Source organism: Patella vulgata, chromosome 4, assembly GCF_932274485.2.
Source record: "Patella vulgata chromosome 4, xgPatVulg1.2, whole genome shotgun sequence".
Classification (NCBI taxonomy): Eukaryota; Metazoa; Mollusca; class Gastropoda; family Patellidae; genus Patella; species Patella vulgata.
The window spans coordinates 82,060,500-82,079,879 of record NC_065882.2 but is presented as its reverse complement, the minus strand read 5'-3'; the positions used below and the strand labels follow the sequence as shown (position 1 = coordinate 82,079,879).

The following is a 19,380-nucleotide window of genomic DNA, read 5'->3' as shown; positions in this document are numbered from 1 at the left end:
TAAACTATAAAAAACAAAATGAAATAGGATCTGTGTTTTAATCAGATTGATAGTTTAGTGAACTAGATGTGGTATATTGTAGCTTTCCAAGTTTATAAGGGTTCAAGGACAACAGCCGGGAGAGACAAACAGAATCGGCCAGGTTTAACTCATGTATCCCAGGGTTCTCACACTGCAGGTATAGTTTAACCGTTAACGTACAATTTTACCCAATTCATCCTTTTTTAGATTTTGTATGTTAATTACTGGATGTGCTTGTCTTTCTCATTTCAATGTTCAACATGAATCACGCAGCCTTTACGTTATCGTATTCACTGGTGACTCTGCTATGGGTATTAGAGTTGCTTCCAATTGCAGCGACAATGCTTTTTTTATAGGGATTACTTCCTTTTTTGCACTTTTTTGTATTAAGAGCGAAGGTTTTGACATTCTGTCAATAGTTAGATAACGATCAACGTTAGAAAGATTTCTAGAATCTTAACAGTAGGAAGAGTATTTTTTAGCACGGTTTTAGTAGTATATGCTTATATTGTAGTCCAAGAGCTAGATAGGGATTATTCACAATTTTGAGGCCGTACGGCTTGACAATGTTTTCATTTTTAGATGATTGTGTCCAGAATCGAAATTCTGAGACCCACAATTCTAACCAATAGAGAGTAGAATCTCCCCTAGTTCTTGGACTTTTAATAAGGGTAGTGTTTAGCTGTAGGAGATAACATTTAAACGATATTTTTAGTAGAATACACAGACATAAACATAAGGCAAGCTATATTGTAGTTTGCATGTCAAGGAGTCGGGTCACCTGTCCAACCTCAAGGATTAGGATCACCTGTCCAACCTCAAGGATTAGATTAGGATCACCTGTCCAACCTCGAGGATTAGGGTCACCTGCCCAACCTCAAGGATTAGGGTCACCTGTCCAACCTTGAGGATTAGGGTCACCTGTCCAACCTCCAGAATTAGGGTCACCTGTCCAGCCTGGAGGATTAGGGTCACCTGTCCAACCTCCAGAATTAGGGTCACCTGTCCAGCCTGGAGGATTGGGATCACCTGTCTAACCTGGAGGAATTCCTTGTTTCCTACCACTGCAAGTGAATGAAATAAAATTAAACCATATGTTAGTCTCTCTTTTCTTTCATTTATTTAAATAGACATTGTACTCAAGGATTCTTTGACGTGCACACAGGACTTTGTCATTTCTCATCCCATCCAAATGACTAGATACTGTTTTTTGCCAGTATAGAACAAATAATACAGAAACAAAACAGTAAACAGTCCAAGAGACGATGGAGCCATGGTGGCTCAGTGAGTAAGACGCTGGGTGGCTAAACTGGAGTTCATGTATTCGATTTGATCCATGCATTGGCCGGGAAAGTTTATCCAGATTTTCCGGTGTGGTTCCCTCTTTTCAGTGATGTAGGACAGATGGTCTGACAAGGACAGCTGTCTAGTCTTTCGGATGTGACGAAAAAATCAAGGTCCCGTGTACACATTGGCGTGCACGTAAAAAATCCCTTGACATTTGTAATTCGATATAATAGTAGGCCGTAGTGCCGCTGTCCTGGCACAATTTGACTCATAGCACACCATATGGCGTATGCCCGTCTTCATTAGTCCAGTCGGAGCAGAACAGTAGGACGTTAAACCCCATTTCATTTCATTTATTCGCCCCCTGTTTTGACTGAGAAAGTTTATCCGGAATTTCCAACATGCTTCCACCATGACAGTTGTGCAGGATGGAGAACCTGGCAAGGGACAATGTATAGTTGTTCGAATGGGACGAAAAACCAAGGTCCTGTGTGCATATTGGTATGCACGTTAAAGATCCTTGGACAGTTGGAATTTTATATAAGAGTAGGTTCCCTCATAGAACACTGTATAGCAAATGCCTGTCTTCATAGCCCAGTCGCTGTCCAACCTCGTGGGTTTTCTTAGGGGCCTCTGGTTTCCTCCCACAGCTAAAGACCCCTACGCGCAAGCGAATTATGTAAATAAAATTAAACCATATGTTAGTCCCGAAATGACTTAGTCGAGTGGACGTTAAACCCCATTTCTCTCTCTCTCTCTCTCTCTCTCTCTCTCTCTCTCTCTCTCTCTCTCTATCATAGCCCAGTTGGTGCAGATGAGTAGGACGTTACTGAAACTGAACGTGGTAATAGCTTGCCTTGTGTTGCTGTGTATAATTTATAGAATAATTTTGTAGAGTTAGTTTTATGTGTACTTATTTATAGGCGCTTTAGATAAGCTAGACACGGCTATAGACTATCACAATAGAGTGGCCACAGATAGAAAAAGGAATTCAGAATATCCAGATAATATGAAATGTAAGTTATACAAAGAAGCTGGAAGGTGTATGAAGTCATGTTTATGCCCTACTGTCCATTATCTTGCTGTTTATACTCTTCTGTCCATTATCTCACCATTTATACCCTGCTGTCCATTACCTTGCTGTTTATACTCTTTTTTCCAGTATATATCTGTTTATACTCTTCTGTCCATTATCTCACTGTTTATACTCTTCTGTCTATTATCTCACTGTTTATACTCTTCTCTCCATTATCTTGCTGTTTATACCCTATTGTCCATTATCTCGCTATTTATACCCTTCTGTCCATTATCTCACTGTTTATACTCTGCTGTCCATTATCTCACTGTTTATACCCTACTGTCCATGATCTCTGCCCATACCCTACTCTCCATTATCTCACTGTTTATACTCTGCTGTCTATTATCTCACTGTTTATACCCTACTGTCCATGATCTCTGCCTATACCCTACTCTCCATTATCTCACTGTTTATACTCTGCTGTCCATTATCTCACTGTTTATACCCTACTGTCCATGATCTCTGCCTATACCCTACTCTCCATTATCTCACTGTTTATACTCTGCTGTCCATTATCTCACTGTTTATACCCTACTGTCCATGATCTCTGCCTATACCCTACTCTCCATTATCTCACTGTTTATACTCTGCTGTCCATTATCTCACTGTTTATACCCTACTGTCCATGATCTCTGCCTATACCCTACTCTCCATTATCTCACAGTTTATACTCTGCTGTCCATTATCTCACTGTTTATACCCTACTGTCCATGATCTCTGCCTATACCCTACTCTCCATTATCTCACAGTTTATACTCTGCTGTCCATGATCTCACTGTTTATACTCTGCTGCCCATGATCTCACTGTGTATACCCTTCTGTCCATTATCTTGCTGTTTATACTCTCCTGTCCATTATCTCACTGTTTATACAATACTGTCCATTATCTCATTGTTTATACAATACTGTCCAATATAATACTCTGTTTTGTTTTATATTCCATATTTTTTATTTTACCAGATTCAATTTTAATCCATTTTAATTATTAATCTGTTGTGCACTATTTTATATTCAGTTATTAGAGAATTCAGACGTTTTTATTGGTTTTCCTTTTTTTATCAGATTTATCACCAGTTTCACCACCAATTTCTCCAACAGATGATTTCCCTGGTAAGTCTTCTTACAATGGATTAATATCAACGATTATACGTCTTCAAGTAGATATGCCCTAGTATTTCAGTGGATTTTAATTTAAACTTTTAAACTATCCAGGTTTTTATGGTCACTTGTCATGGTCCAAATGTTGACACACTTAAAAACATTTGAACTTAGAATTTACTAAACACTCTCAAACAAGCTCTGAATTGTCAATTGTCAGTCGTCTTAGAAATTGATAAAATTTACAAAACGCATTTTTTGTCGCCTGATATATGTAGTGACATGTCTGATGCATGAGACAGGGTATACGGACACGTGATACTATTTCTCATTTGTGGCATTCACACTGCTAACATATTTATTACGGTACAAAAACAAAAATTGAATTATTCATGTTATTTAAACATACATTATGCAAGAGCTAAATATGCCGATTGCGGGTCTTTCTTTAGGCCTGAAATGTTATCTAAATTATTAATTAGACATTAATTGACTTATCCAGACCATAATTAACTCTCGATGTCAATGCTAGCCAGCGATATTTACTGGATTAGAATCCGGTCTGCTGCTTCTGAGTAAATCAAAAAATGGATAATGTTTTTTATCGTACAGACTTTAGTAATGATGATCGAGGCTAGGCCGAAACTTCAAATGTTAAATACTCCGTTCAGGGTGGATCAATTTGACTGAAATTTTTTCAGCAAATTCCTTTTACATTATCTAGTTTTTAACTATTATAGTGAGAACTACCAGCTCTTTTATCTAATCTCCCATAATGTGTATTTAACTTTTAAGAAAATCGAAATGGCAGAAAGGGTAGAAATTTCTTATCATCTATATTACGAGTAAAAGGTATTTACGCTGTTGGGTAGTTAACAGGTTAATGTTATTCTATGGTTCAAGGGTTAATATTTTGTGTATTAACACTTTCATTTCCTGTATTGTATAACATGAGACAGAGTATGTTTACTCACTCTGTAGTTTGTATAAATCGAGGAATTATATTTATAATCATTTTGTACTTTGTATAATTGAGGGTGGGATCACGTGGCTAAGTGGGTAAGATGCTGGCTCGCTAGTCTGGAGGTCGGGTGTTCAATCCCTGAATTGGCCGAGAAAGTTCATCCAGATTTTCCTGTGTGGTTCCCCCTTGTCAGTGATGCAGGACGGAGGGCCTGACAAGGACAGCTGTCTAGTCGTTCGGATGGGACGAAAAACTGAGGTCCCGTGTACACATTGGCGTGCACGTAAAAGATCCCTTGCCAGTTGGAATTCGATATAAGAGTAGGCCGTAGTGCCGCTGTCCGGGCAAAATTTCCCTCATAGCACACTGTATGACGTATGCCCGTCTTCATTAGCCCAGTTCGGAGCAGAACATAGGACGTTAAACCCCATTTCATTTCATTTCATTTCGTATAATCGAGGAATTTTAAGTTTGTATATTTAATATAATGGTGATAGAAATATATGTTCTCATTAATTGGTTGATTTGGGTTATATATTCGTATTCGTCATTGTGAAAGTTAGATATTGTGTAATATGTGTGACGTCAGTAGTTAGATATTGTGTTATATTTGTGACATCAGTAGTTAGATATTTGTAATGTCAGTAGTTAGATATTGTATGTATGTGACGTCAGTAGTTAGATGTTGTAAATGTGTGATGTCATTAGTTAGATACTGTATTTGTGTGATGTCAGTAGTTAGATATTGTCTATGTGTGACGTCAGTAGTTAGATATTTATAACGTCAATAGTTAGATATTGTATGTATGTGTAACATAAATATTTAGATGATGTTGTGTGTGACGTCAGTATTTAGATGATGTTGTGTGTGACGTCAGTATTTAGATATTTGTGATATGTGACATCAGATATTGTATATAGATATTTTATATGTATGATATCAGTTGTTAGATATTGTATTATGTGTGACATTAGTAGTTCAATATTATATATGTATGTCGTTGGTAGTTAAATATTGTATAGCAGGGGCATGTGTAGAAAAATGAGCAGGTGGGAGGGCTCTGTTCCAGGGTGACTGACCGCAGAATCTCAAGGGGGGTATGGGGTTCTCACCATAGGCTCCCAATGAACAGGGGCATCTAGACCACCCCCTGACACGCACCTGGGATATTGTACATCTATTTATTTGTGACCTTCTTATGTGGACCTTCAAAAAATTGCTTCAGTTGCTTTCTTTAGCAATATCTACAATGCCAATGCTTAATTCTAGTAGATTCCATTTGCTAACGTAGAAATAGTTATTTTGATAGGCCTATATTTATAGTGAATAGACATCAAAAGAAATTTGATAATTGTTGTTTGGCAACTCTGATTTTAAGATGATATGTTTTTGTATTTTTAATTGCAGAAAATATTGTAAGGAAAACTGGAAGATCTAAATCGGTTCCACATGTAGTGTTCGATCCAAGTCTGGAACAAAAAGGTCTGTACCTTATATCTGCATACTCCTCGCAGTTTTTTGTTTGATAAGAGCTACTCCCACTTAACACTGCTGTAAAGGAAGCAAATTTCTGTTCCAAATTATGACTGGTCAATAATCAGATTAGATTAACAACCAATAGTTAGCTGCGTAACAATATCATTACGCTTTAAACAGAGCTCCATATTGGACCAAATATGTTTACATAACGATTTTATTATGGCCAATTAACCAGTGCATAGCAGAATATTGCAGAAAAACTAATTGCGTGACAATGAGGCTATCAACAGGGATACACTGTAAACAATACTGTATGTAGACGAACAAGACCTTCACTGTTTTTAATACCTTAAATCACTGTCTAAAGTTTTAGGGAAGACCCCAGATTAAATAAGAGAGAGAGAGAGAGTAGAGAGAGAGAGAGAGAGTAGAGAGAGAGAGAGAGAGTAGAGAGAGAGAGAGAGAGAGTAGAGAGAGAGAGAGTAGAGAGAGAGAGAGAGAGAGAGTAGAGAGAGAGAGAGAGAGTAGAGAGAGAGAGTAGAGAGAGAGAGAGAGTAGAGAGAGTAGAGAGTAGAGAGAGAGAGAGAGTAGAGAGAGAGAGGGAGAGTAGAGAGAGAGAGAGAGAGTAGAGAGAGAGAGAGAGAGAGAGTAGAGAGAGAGAGAGTAGAGAGAGAGAGGAAAGAGAGAGAGTAGAGAGAGAGAGAGTAGAGAGAGAGAGAGTAGAGAGAGAGAGTAGAGAGAGAGAGAGAGAGAGTAGAGAGAGAGAGTAGAGAGAGAGAGAGAGAGAGAGAGTAGAGAGAGAGAGAGTAGAGAGAGAGAGAGAGAGTAGAGAGAGAGAGAGAGTAGAGAGAGAGAGAGAGAGAGAGAGAGAGTAGAGAGAGAGAGAGAGTAGAGAGAGAGAGTAGAGAGAGAGAGAGAGTAGAGAGAGAGAGAGAGAGAGTAGAGAGAGAGAGAGAGAGAGAGTAGAGAGAGAGAGAGTAGAGAGAGAGAGGAAAGAGAGAGAGTAGAGAGAGAGAGAGTAGAGAGAGAGAGAGAGTAGAGAGAGTAGAGAGAGAGTAGAGAGAGAGTAGAGAGAGGGGAGAGAGAGAGTAGAGAGAGTAGAGAGAGAGTAGAGAGAGAGTAGAGAGAGGGGAGAGAGAGGTAGAGAGAGAGAGAGAGAGAGAGAGAGAGAGAGAGATAGTTTTCCGGCATGGATTGTGGTTACTCTATTTTCAGGGTGGTAAGACGCTGATTCACTAGTGCTTTAACACATGTAAATGAAAAGATAAGAGAGAGAGAGAGAGAAATGGGGTTTAACGTCCACTCGACACAAACTAGGTCATTTCGGGACTAACATATGGTTTAATTTTATTTCAATAATTCGCTTGCGCATAGGGGTCTTTAGCAAAATGAAAAGATAAGGTCTGTCATTTAGTCAAGTGACACGGTTTTGAATCCCCGCTTGTACATGACAAGGAGAAGGGTCACCTGTCCAACCTTTCTTCCCACTGCTAAAAGGCCGCTATGTGCAAACAAATTATAGAAATAAAATTGAACCATATGTTAGTCCCGAAATGACCTAGTTTGTGTCAAGTGAATGTTAAACCCATTTCTTTCTTTGCAGATGATGTAAACAGGATATAGTACTGATAGGTATTGTAATATTTGTTTTATTTTTTCAGTGCCTCAACAAAATCCTGGTGTACAGCGTCGTGCGTCTACTAATCGTGGATCAGCTGTGCCACAACAGTATGATGATGATAATCCTTACAACCCAAGGCGTCGACCTCAACAACACCTTGATTACTCCTACAACCCTCAACAACCAGATGATGTTAATCCTTATAATACCAGGGAGTCAGATCCTTACAGCAGTAGGGATAGAAAAGAAAGCACAGGGTCAAATCCTTACAACAGTAGGGATAGAAAAGAAAGCACAGGGTCAAATCCTTACATCAGTAGGGATAGAAAAGAGAGCACAGGGTCAAATCCTTACAACAGTAGGGATAGAAAAGTCAGCACAGATTCAAATCCTTATATCAGTAGGGATAGGAAAGTCAGCACAGATTCAAATCCTTATATCAGTAAGGAACGCAAGCACAGCAGCGATAGAAAAGACAGCACAGGTTCAAATTCATACAGTCCAAGAATCCATCAACAAATCGAGGAATCAAGTCCTTACCAAACCAGGCCTTACAATCCAGGAGATCAACAGGAAGGTCAGGTTTACGTAAACCTTCCACCCATGGGTTCCGCCGGAAATACATCTTGTGATTCTCGTCCATCAGGGAACACACCCCGTCCTGTCTCTGCTGCATCCAACAATTCCACCCTGAATCTGAATGATATTCAGAGTCAACTGGCCAGTTTGAAACCTACTGGGATTAAAATAGTAGTCGATAGCCCATCACGAACACCAGATGCTCTACCATCACCACCTAAAGCTCATTCACCACCACCAGTTGCTCCTAAAACTAAAGCAAAACCCCAAAGCACAAGTAAGTTTAATATTTGCAACACAGGTTTGTGTAAAATGCCTGTAAAATGTTCTCAGGCAATGGCAGAAGGTCTGGCAAAGGAATGGTATCAAGTCGCTTGGATGGAACGAACGACTGAGTTTCCCTGTAGGGTAGGCGAAAACTCCGCTCTCCAGCACAATTTCCTCATAGCACACTGCATGGCATATGCCAATTTTCATTAGCCTGTTTCGTGCGGACAAGTAAGACATAACCCCATTTCTTTACATTGACTATTTCTCTTCATCCGGGTTTACTACCTATCGCAGACTTTCTCGATGAACCTTGTAATTTGTCTTACAAATCATAATATTTGGAAATTTCATTTCAAACATCCTGGGAATTTTTAAGATCGCAGGTAATTTGCAGACCTATTTAAATGTTTTTAGTGTAACCACTGGTTAACTATTATAATGTAATCACTAGTTAACTATTATGTTTCAGTGTAATCACTGATTAACTATTCTAATGTAATCACTGGTTAACTATTCTAATGATTCAGTGTAATCACTGGTTAACTATTTTAAAGCTTTAATGTAATCACTGGTTAACTATTCTAATGCTTAATGTAATCACTGGTTAACTATTCTAATGTTTAATGTAATCACTGGTTAACTATTTGCTGCCGTCACTGCTTAACTTTTCTAATGCTTTAATGTAATCACTGGTTAACTATTCTGGTGTTTTCACTGGTTAACTAACTATAACTTGTTAAATATTTTAATGTAATAACTGGTTAACTATTCTAGTGTTTTCAATGGTTAACTATTTAATGTAATCACTAGTTAACTAAGTATTCTAATGTTTTTCTAATTAGCTAAACTAACAAATCCGAGAATAAAGCTGCAAACAATGTCAACTAATCACCTAGAGGATTTATACGAAAACTTAGAAGATTACCCATCTAACAAAGCTAACGCACATAACCAAAACTTCTTTAACCATGGTGATGGTAGTCATAGTAATAGTTACACTGAGGGCAGTGTTTATGAGGATGCTCAAAGTCATGCTTATGTGCCTGCAGGTGAAGATGATAATGAGACTCTAGTGTCGTCTGGATCCAGTAAAGATATCAACAGTAATATTACATCCAAACCAGAAACATGTGTACCCAGTAAGTATTACACCAACCCAAACCAGAAACATTTATACCCAATAAGTGTCTTGTTTTGGGTGGGGGGGGGGGCGTGAATGGTTAGCACGTGCGTGCTGTATCATACGACCTGTCATCGAGTCAACTTGCGTGGTTACGCTTCCCCAGTTGTACGTGACAAGGAGTAGGGTTGCCTGTCCAACCTCGTGGGTTTTCTCCAGGTCCTCCGGTTTCCTCCCACTGCTAAAGACCCCTACGCGCAAGCGAATTATTGAAATAAAATTGAACCATGTGTTGGTCCCGAAATGGACCTAGTTTATGTCGAGTGGATGTTAAACCCCAATGTCCCGGTTCTCTTGTTGTTTATTTTATAGATAGAAAAACAACTATCTTTGATTTAAACATATTTTATTACTTCACAGTTAACGGATTCGAAAAAAGTTACGAAAACTTACAAAGGAGTCCTGTGTCATTAATTAGAAACTTTTGTCTTTTTTTTAATGATACCAATTCTATTGGTTTTTAACTTTTTTTTTTAAAATAAATTTTTTCTACTGGTATCCAGAATTGAATAATTCTGCATCGATTGATTCTTTATGTATTGTGTATTTGTTAATGGGATCCCTGGTTGCTCACTGATTTAGGCGTTGGCTCGCTAACCAGGTCTCGAGTTAGATCCCGGTGTCGGCCGAGATGTGCAACAGGATTTTCTGGCGTTGTTCCCCCTTGTCAGTGTAGGACTGAGGGCTTGGCATAGCCCCCTGACTGAGGGCTTGCCATAGCACCCTGACTGAGGGCTTGGCATAGAACCCTGGCTTGTCAAAGCATCCTTGGCAGTTTGAATTCAATTTGATACGACACTGTATGGCGTATGCCTGTCTTTATTAGACTAGTTGGAGCAGAACAGTAGGAAGTTAAACCCCATTTCATTTCGTATTTTTTAATATTTTTTTCTTCTTTAGGTACTGATCGGACATTCATTAAAAATAAACTGGAGATGTGTTTTGGAGGTGGATTGAAACCAGATACAAGAGTTATAACAAAAGTCAAGAGTGCTCCTAACTTACCGCTACCCGAGATTCCACATGATGACCCTTATCCAGAGAACGATTCTTTATATGAGGAAATTCCTGCAAATCAATACAACTTTTAACGGGATAGAAATTGTTAAATTATATTACGAACTGATTGGCTGATTTGATAGAATTCATCCACTGCATTTTTTTTTTACTATAAATCTGCGATTACAGTTGCTGTGCTCATTTGCATTTTTTTGAAAATATCAAATTTTTCCATGTGACCTAATCCACGCTAAAATGTACTCAAAATTGATGGTTGAACATTTGATCAAGGAAACAAAATATAAACATTGACTTGGATTCAGAGAGATGTTGGACAGGCGACCCTACTCCTTGTCACGTACAACCGGGGATCGAAACCACGCCAGTCGACTCAATGACAGACCGTATGATACAGCGCGCGTGCTAACCATTCGGCCACCCAACCCCCCAGGCTTGGATTCAATCGGATAAAAATGAGGCTCATCAAAAGTTGGCGTTGCTGACTTGTGTTGTATATTATATATACCGTTTGCAGGGAATGTAGAATGTGAACAACATTTCAATTCATCCCATCTTTGTAAATAATGAACAAAATTGAGACATTTGCGGACTGATATTTTGTTTAAAGATTCCACGTTAACAATCACTCAAATGAGGTTCTTGAAAGACATCAATCTATAAAGGTACCCAAAACATCTTTGCAACAGATTAACAATCATTAACAAGACGTTCGCGAACGACATCAATCTATAAAGGTAGAAGATAAAATCAGGGATGTGACGGCCAGTTATCCCTGTTTAGCAGCAGTGACTAGTTTCGTTTGTACTCTTCACACTGATTCTAAGATTAAAAACTTTTCAATCGCACAGTGTCAATGACAAAAACTCAACTTTGACATCCCCCATTTAATTTCTTTGTTATACAATCTATAAAGGTACCGAAAACATCTTGAGAGATAGCCATGGAATTTATCTGTTGCTCAGTTTCATCGAATTCTTCCATTGAACTGTGTATTTTAACTTTGCCTCCTGATTCGGTGATTTTCATGAAATTGTAAAAACATTGTGTGATCTAATATTATAATAACAGACAACTTTATGGATAACGTTCACAAGGTTTATTAAGTACAACGATTCAATGAGAGTAGTACTCTCACCATTATCGATAAATAGAAAACAGTTTGTCATTTTCTATAAAGTAACAATCGACTGATTTTTGTTGATAATTCTCCTTGGATTAAATAGTGTGAAATCTATGTGTTGGAAACTTATTGCTGCAAAATTTTACAGAGCGTTTTAGCCTAGAGTCGAACGAGATACAGCGAAGGATGTGTAGATAAACAAAGGGATTTTTTGTTATGATTGGAGCGCAAAATGGATAGTGATTGATCATTGATCGAATGAGTATACACATCGTTTAAATTAAATGGAATATACAATAACTTTTGTTGATACATGTACCCGATGTGACAGTATCCAAGGTGATTTTAAAAACGTAACCAAGGTGACATTAACGTTAGCACAGTGGCGTCAGATTTTATAAATAGAAAAATTAAAGATTTATATATATTAAATGAATAGAAATATATATTTTTAAAATATACCGTATAACGAAATAATATCCGTGTGTAAATATTTAGCATATCTGTGATTTCTGTGTTGTAGACTACGATTATAGTCTTTTTGTATATAAAATACATTTTATATAATTGATAGATAAAATATTATTTTTATATTATTTTAGACTGGATCACCCCAGAGCAACTTACTTATCAGTACCCTGTTGCAAATGAAAGTTTGCCTGAACTTCGCAGGTAAATTTTGGCTGGAGTGATCGTGACTTCTGGTATATTGTTTCTATTCATAAATTTACAGGACTTGTAGTATCATTAGATATCTACGATTTTATCTATATTTAGATTTAATGCATTTCATTAGAAAAAAGAATAATTGGAAACGAATCATCACTCATATTTTTGTAAAATTAGATATTAAATTATATGTTATTTTAGATATTATTATCATTTTGTATTAATTTGTTAAATGTCATTTTGTTATTGTTTGTTGTAGTATTATTATAATATTTAAAAATTTTTATTTTTATCAAATCATCATTCCAGCTTGCTATCACTAGTGATGGGCAGGGTCGGGTTAAGCTTGCATGAAGCTCCTGGCGCAAAATGTCACTGGGTTCCTAGCATCGACAGTGAATAGGGGGCATATTCTGATCATTTTCAGTATGGTAAATAGATAGATTTATTTGGCACAAACATATTGTACAAAAATTTTGTTATAACTAATATGGGACTGCCTTTAATATTGGGGTCCCTGACTGCAGCCCCCCTCACCATAATCCAGCCTTGAGGCTTGTTTCACAAAATTTTAACTAAGATACAATCCAAATTTTAGTAATTTGATTGGATAATATTAGATTGATTTTAGTGCTTAGCCAATCAAAATTGAAGTATCTACTAAAGTTTGGGTTTTATCTTTAGTTAAAATTTCGTGAAACTGGGCCCTGATGATGGGTACTCTTACCCGTTCACAATAAAACCCAACGGACATTTATAGTAGGCCTACACATTATTGTATAATGTCAATTTAATATATATTTAATAATGATCAATTTAAAGATAATTCAGGTTTGTCAAGTGTGTTTACCAGTAATTCAATCCAAAAGTCTACTTAGATAAACATTTATACAAAAGATATGAAATAAGCTATTCACACCAAATTGAATTATACATGAATATAATCTATTAATGCAATGTATGCACACACGTGGAGCTTTAACAAGGAAGTGTTATGACTTCCACGGCTCTATCCATATGAATATTTTATTGAACTCAAGTATTATTGACATTTATTGAAATACAATAACATTAAATATAAATTTGATAATTACGGGAGATTTGTAAAGACCGTGATATGAATATATTAATCTCTATATTATTGGCATTATTATTCAAGTACAATTAAAGAAGATTTTTGACAGCCAGTAGTTGCACGATTTGTTTGTCAAATATCCTCTTTACATAATGATATTATTAACAATTAACAAGGATTTACATACTACAACTGGTCTAAAAATATGTTGTTTATTTGGAATAACAAGTCCTTGACCTGTTATAAGTGTGTATTATTCAATACACAATATTATAATACTCCTTAAATCTATTTATATAGTATTAGTAATTTAAAGGTAATAATTGAAATGAAATGGGGTTTAACGTCCTACTGTTCTGCTCCGACTGGGCTAATGAAGACTGGTATACACCATACAGTGTGCTTTGAGAGAAATTTTTCCCGGTATCTTTTACGTACACGCCAATGTGTACATGGGACCTCGTTTATATATGTAAATGTATGTAATCTAATAATGTTAAATATATACATAGTTACAATATATTCACAACAATATTATATAAACTCACAGTCATATTTTTGTTTGTGTTTTTTGGGTGAGGGGCATCGTCGGTATCCCCAGTCATTCCACTCCACTAAATCCTTGGTTCATCCATGGGGGAGACAGGTATTCAAATTTTTGTTTGTTTTTATTGGGGAAGGGGCATCCTTGGTATCTCCAGTCATCTTGTGCCGTTCCACTCGGGCTATACTATATACCGGAAAACACCGGAAAACTACCGGTAAACACCATGTTATACTGAATACCGGAAAAACACTAAATACCGGAAAAAACCCTAAATAGGTAACCTGGAGAAGGGCTATACTATAAACCGGAAACTAACCCTAACCCTAACCCAGGCACACAGAGGACCAGGCTCAGTGTTACCTATTTAGGGTATTTTCCTGTATTTAGTGTGTTTTCCGGTATCAGTATAAAATGGTGTTTTCCGGTTGTTTTCCTGTGTCTTCCGGTGTTTTCCGGTATATAGTATTGCTGGTTCCACTCCACTAAGCCCTGGGTTCATCCATAGGAAAGACAAATATTCAAATAGTTTGTGTTGAGTATATATTAAACCCTGTTTATTTTTATTGTGAGTATAATCAAGGTGAACCTGGAGTGAGAAATGGGGTTTAAAGCCATCTCAACACAATCTAGGTCATTCCGTGACTAACATGGTTCAATTGTATTTCAAAAATTCGCTTGCTAGTAGTGGTCATTGGCAGGTGCCCCTTCTCCTTGTCACGTATACACTTGAGATCAAAACCACACTCCTCAATGAAAGATCTTATGAGACCAAGCGCCCCCACCCCCACCCCCAAGGTGAACCTTCTGCAATAGAAACTCAATTCGTGGTGACACAGAAACAATTAGTCACTACTTGTCTGCAATTCTAATAACTCTTTGTATTCGCCTGACTGAGCTAATGACGACATGCTGATGCAATACAGTGTGCTACGATGGTAATTTAAAAATTTTGCATTGACAGCCGCGCTACAGCTTACTCTGTTTTCAAATTCCAACTGTCAAGAGTTCTTTAACGTGCACGCTAATCTGTACACGTGACATTAGTTTTTAATTCCATCTGAAAGACTAGCCACTGTCCTTGCCAGACCCTTAGTCTTGCACCACTGACAAGGTGAAACTATGCTGGAACACCCCAGAGAACCTACCACTAAATATACTACCAATAATAGTGAGGTTAGCATAAAGTAGTAACAACGATTGATCTTCCCGATAAAGAAATACTTTGCAAATGAATACACTTTTATTGTATAGCTCCAAAAATGTATATTTAACTTTCCATTTGGCTGACTGACAAAATCTGATTAAAAGTTAATGTGACATGCATATTATTATTACCTTAAATTGCTATTTTATAATGGCAATATAATGGGGTTATTTTGGGATGCAGTCATATTAGTGTGCTATTTAAATCTAACTTATCAAACTTTTAAATAGATAAATTCCTGAGGGCTTTCCTGTTTATGAATTGAGTTACCAGAAAATTAAAAGACACTAGAAAGGCTCTTTACTGGAAACTTTCCAATCGAATACATCATGTAGGAATGGTGCTTTAACCCCTGCCCCAAAATAGCAGCATTTTGAGAGAGAGAGAGAAATGGGGTTTAACGTCCACTTGATACAAACTAGGTCATATTGGGACTAACACATGGTTCCATTTTATGTCAATGGGAGAAAACCCACAAGGTTGGACAAGCAACCCTACTTCTTGTCACGTACAACCGGGGAATCGAACCCACGCCAGTTGACTCAATGACAGACCTCATGATACAGCGCGCACATGCTAACCATTCGGCCATCCAACCCCACCCCCCCTTGCAGCATTTTGAAGGATGGCTTCAGTGACAAGAAATAAGCATAAAATTGATGGACAAATTTAATTGTGATAGGGTTCAGTCATATGATTAGCGGATTAGCCAAACTAAGTTAGCCCGACTCTAAATTTTAAAAAATGTGACTTATACGACTAGCCAAACAAACCCAGCGAGACAAAATTCCAAATAAGCATTTACAAGGGCAGCAACTATACAAATCTTAATTTGGTGTTTTCATTTAGATCAGCAAAACAAACCCAGTAACTCTCACCTATAGTGTGTGCAAAAGGTTTACAGGCCAGAAATACAGGCAGTATTTTACTGGTTAAATATGAGACGGAATGGGAATGTACGAACAAGCCAAACCATTAGACAAAATTCGTAGTCCTAAAAAAACGGTATAGGCAAAATAGTGTAATAAGGCAAAACAGTGTAATCAGCATATGGACTGTTCACCGTGCACAAAATACACGACAAACAGTGGTAACAGGTGTCCGGAAGAGTAAGCTTACCCTGCCTGGTGCCACACCCGCCATAGCTGCATCCAAACTATTAGCGTGATTGGCCAATGAACTATCGGTATGCAAAATGCACGTGATGAACCGTGTTAACGATGTAGTAGACAGACATTATCAGGGAGATAGTATACGCGTCAATTAAATATATCTAGAATAATAGCCGAGAGAGACATGTTATATTTACCAATCAAGTCAATATGACGTGTCATTGTATGTTAGATAAATAATTTCTCGTTTAAATGTAGTTGGTGCATTTGTTACTCCAAATGGCATGAAATTGATTTCTTTGTACATTTCAATTTTTATTATTACGAATATTCTTGGTAATCATGGTAATGTCTTCAAAATGGCGCTGTCTTCAGATATTACCAAATGTGAATGGTCTACAGACATTTTTCTTGGTTGAGATCACAACATTTTTCTTGTTTATATACAACCAAAAGTGGAAATTTAAGTGCCCCATTTATCACCAGAACTTTAATAATAGTCTGATATAAAAGCAGTTTGTTTGTATGTGGAGTCCATTGTTTGTGACTAAGTTAAAATTTTTTAAAGGGGCATTCTCATATTTATCTGTTTGCGCCAATACCTAAAATAAACATTACGAATTACAGTATTTAACAGAGTGTAAAGCACAGCACCAGTTTCAATCATATTTAACTGAGTGTAAAACACGGCTCCAGTTTCAGTCCTATGTAACTGAGTGTAAAGCACGGCCCCAGATTCAGTCATATTTAACTGAGTGTAAAGCAAGCTCCCGTTTCAATCATATGTACTTGAGGAGATGCTCAATTGTCAGTCGAGATCGTCCCAAATTGACAGAATTGCAATTGAGTGACACAGAATTCTTTCCTGTCACAGTTCTGTCAGTCCCGACAATGGATATGGTGTGGATTGAATCGTGATGCAATTAAACACAACGAATAAGTTTCAGCTGCCATGGTTGGTTGAGATATTTTCTGATGCAGTCGAGAGATCGTTGTAGCCCAACAACCCCCTTGTAGCTATTTTGGGATTTCAATTCAGGAATGTTCAATCAAGTAACGCCTTAGTGTACATTGTAGATGTACAGAGCAACAGCTCTTGGGTGGGGGTCGTGGTGGGATACCAGTATTAAGAAAATAAAATAGAAAGATACAAAATAGCATATATAACAATATTTTATATACAATAAACATCAACAATAGTCTCTCTGAAGCTGTATAAATAAACATACATAAATATTGTTCAGGGGTTGTTTTCCATAAACATGATTGTACGTTAAGCAGTTTTCAATTATAGGCCCTGTGCGCCAGTTTGTACAGGGGTTGCATTCCATAACTACGATTTTACGTTAAGCAGTTCAGTACCCATAATATTACGTTAAGCAGTTTTAACTAAACGCGCTTTGCGTCAGTTTGTTAACAGGGGTTGCCTTCCATAACCATGATTTTACGTTAAGTAGTTTTCAATTAAAGGGGTTGCATTCCATAATCATGATTTTATATTAAGCAGTTTTCAATTAAAGTCCTTGCGTTAAAAAATTAAAATTTTACAGACGTTGTATTCTTTAATTAAGATTGTAGCATCTTAAGCTGTTTTCAGATTGTGTTCAAGTGCTTTTTGAAACAAGTGCTAATACTAATCAGAGAGAGGGAGCGAGAGAGAGAAGAGGGGGGGGGGGAGAGATGGGGTTTAACCCCCACTTGACACCAAACCCGCCTAATAATAAACAGAGTACTCGACAAAAATGAAAATTACTGTCACTTGTGTGCGTTGTTTTGAGTTTTTCGATTTCTAGACTAACATATGAATTATCTTAAATACCAGGGAGCCTAATTATATATTTGACCTTTTTGTTACTTAGGCCATATAAAATAAACATTCTGGCTCTTAGATAGTCATGCCTCAATTAAAAAAAGCTGCATGACCTGTTTTTATTTTTAAAAAGTGAAATAAAATTGAACCATATGTTAGTCACGAAATGAGCTAGTTTCTGTCGAGTGGACGTTAACCCCCATTTCTCACTCTCGCTAATATAATTCACAGCAAAATATAAACATGACCTGACACACCGAACCGAGTATTAAGTTGCATTTACATAAATTCATATACATACATAGCTATATATAAACACCTAATAAGGATGAAAATTCATTTTTGGAATCTTATTTGGAATTCTTCAATATTTTACCCTTCATTTTAAAATGTATACAATAACATCAAAGTTAATTCTCTCTACAATCAAATAACAACAAGAAATGAAATGAAGACAGCCATATGCAGTGACTGCCAGCTGAGAGAAAAGCAAAATAGCTTCGGGTTAATTCTGTTTTCGCTAAAATCTTGTTTCAGAGTGGGTCAATTTGACTGAAATTTTCAGCAAATTCCCTTACTTTATCTAGTTTTTAACTATTATAGTGAGAACTACCAGCTTTTTATCTAATCTCTCATAATGTATCTTTAAAGTTGAATGAATGAATGAAATAGGGGTTTATAACACCCCACTGTTCTGGACCAAAGTATACGCCATGCAGTATGCTAGGATCTTTAGCCTGGACAGCAATTGAATTCCAACTGTCAAGGGTTATTTTTTGTCCCATCCATAGAACTAAGGTTAAACCAGTGTCAGATGTGTTATGTGACTGTACGAGGTTTGTTATGAACAAAGCGTAGCATGAAGGCACTTCTACCACTTTTAGTAAAATAATAAGTTAATAAACCGAACTCTTGGACCATGCAAAAAAAATATTCTCGTTCTCAGACAATCCTTACCAAAAATCTGATGCAGATTTTTTTTCTTTTTTTTTGTATGTTTATTTTATCAAAGGAACACTACTGCCTTACAGGGTTAAATGACTTCTCATAAACATCACATTTCAAGGCATTATTGTAGAGCTACTTCATGTTACCAGGTTATATGTGGGAATTGATGTGACTTGGTTTTTTTTTAGGAAATAAAAACAGGTTATGTACCGGTAGCCTTTTTTAAGTGACACAGGATTGTCTGAAAACCAGACTTTTTTTTATATGACCTAATCTATACAAATATTTGTGACTGTC

At 37.0% G+C, this 19,380-nt stretch overlaps 1 protein-coding gene across 6 annotated transcripts in view; it reads left to right on the top strand.

Moving 5' to 3' along the window:
- The window catches only part of LOC126817096 (tight junction protein ZO-1), a 55,189-nt gene extending 41,178 nt beyond the window's left edge, over positions 1-14,011 (top strand). For 2 of the 6 annotated variants that reach the window (XM_050543898.2, XM_050543897.2), the window contains exons 12-18: positions 83-178; positions 2,232-2,324; positions 3,449-3,496; positions 5,857-5,931; positions 7,590-8,405; positions 9,241-9,537; positions 10,479-14,011. In XM_050543898.2, coding sequence (XP_050399855.2) covers positions 83-178; positions 2,232-2,324; positions 3,449-3,496; positions 5,857-5,931; positions 7,590-8,405; positions 9,241-9,537; positions 10,479-10,669 — 1,616 coding nt within the window. In that variant the 3' untranslated portion in view covers positions 10,670-14,011. The remainder of the gene's footprint in view (positions 1-82; positions 179-2,231; positions 2,325-3,448; positions 3,497-5,856; positions 5,932-7,589; positions 8,406-9,240; positions 9,538-10,478) is intronic. The other 4 variants (XM_050543902.2, XM_050543901.2, XM_050543903.2 and 1 more) reach the window with 3 other exon arrangements.
- Positions 14,012-19,380: the final 5,369 nt, after the last annotated feature.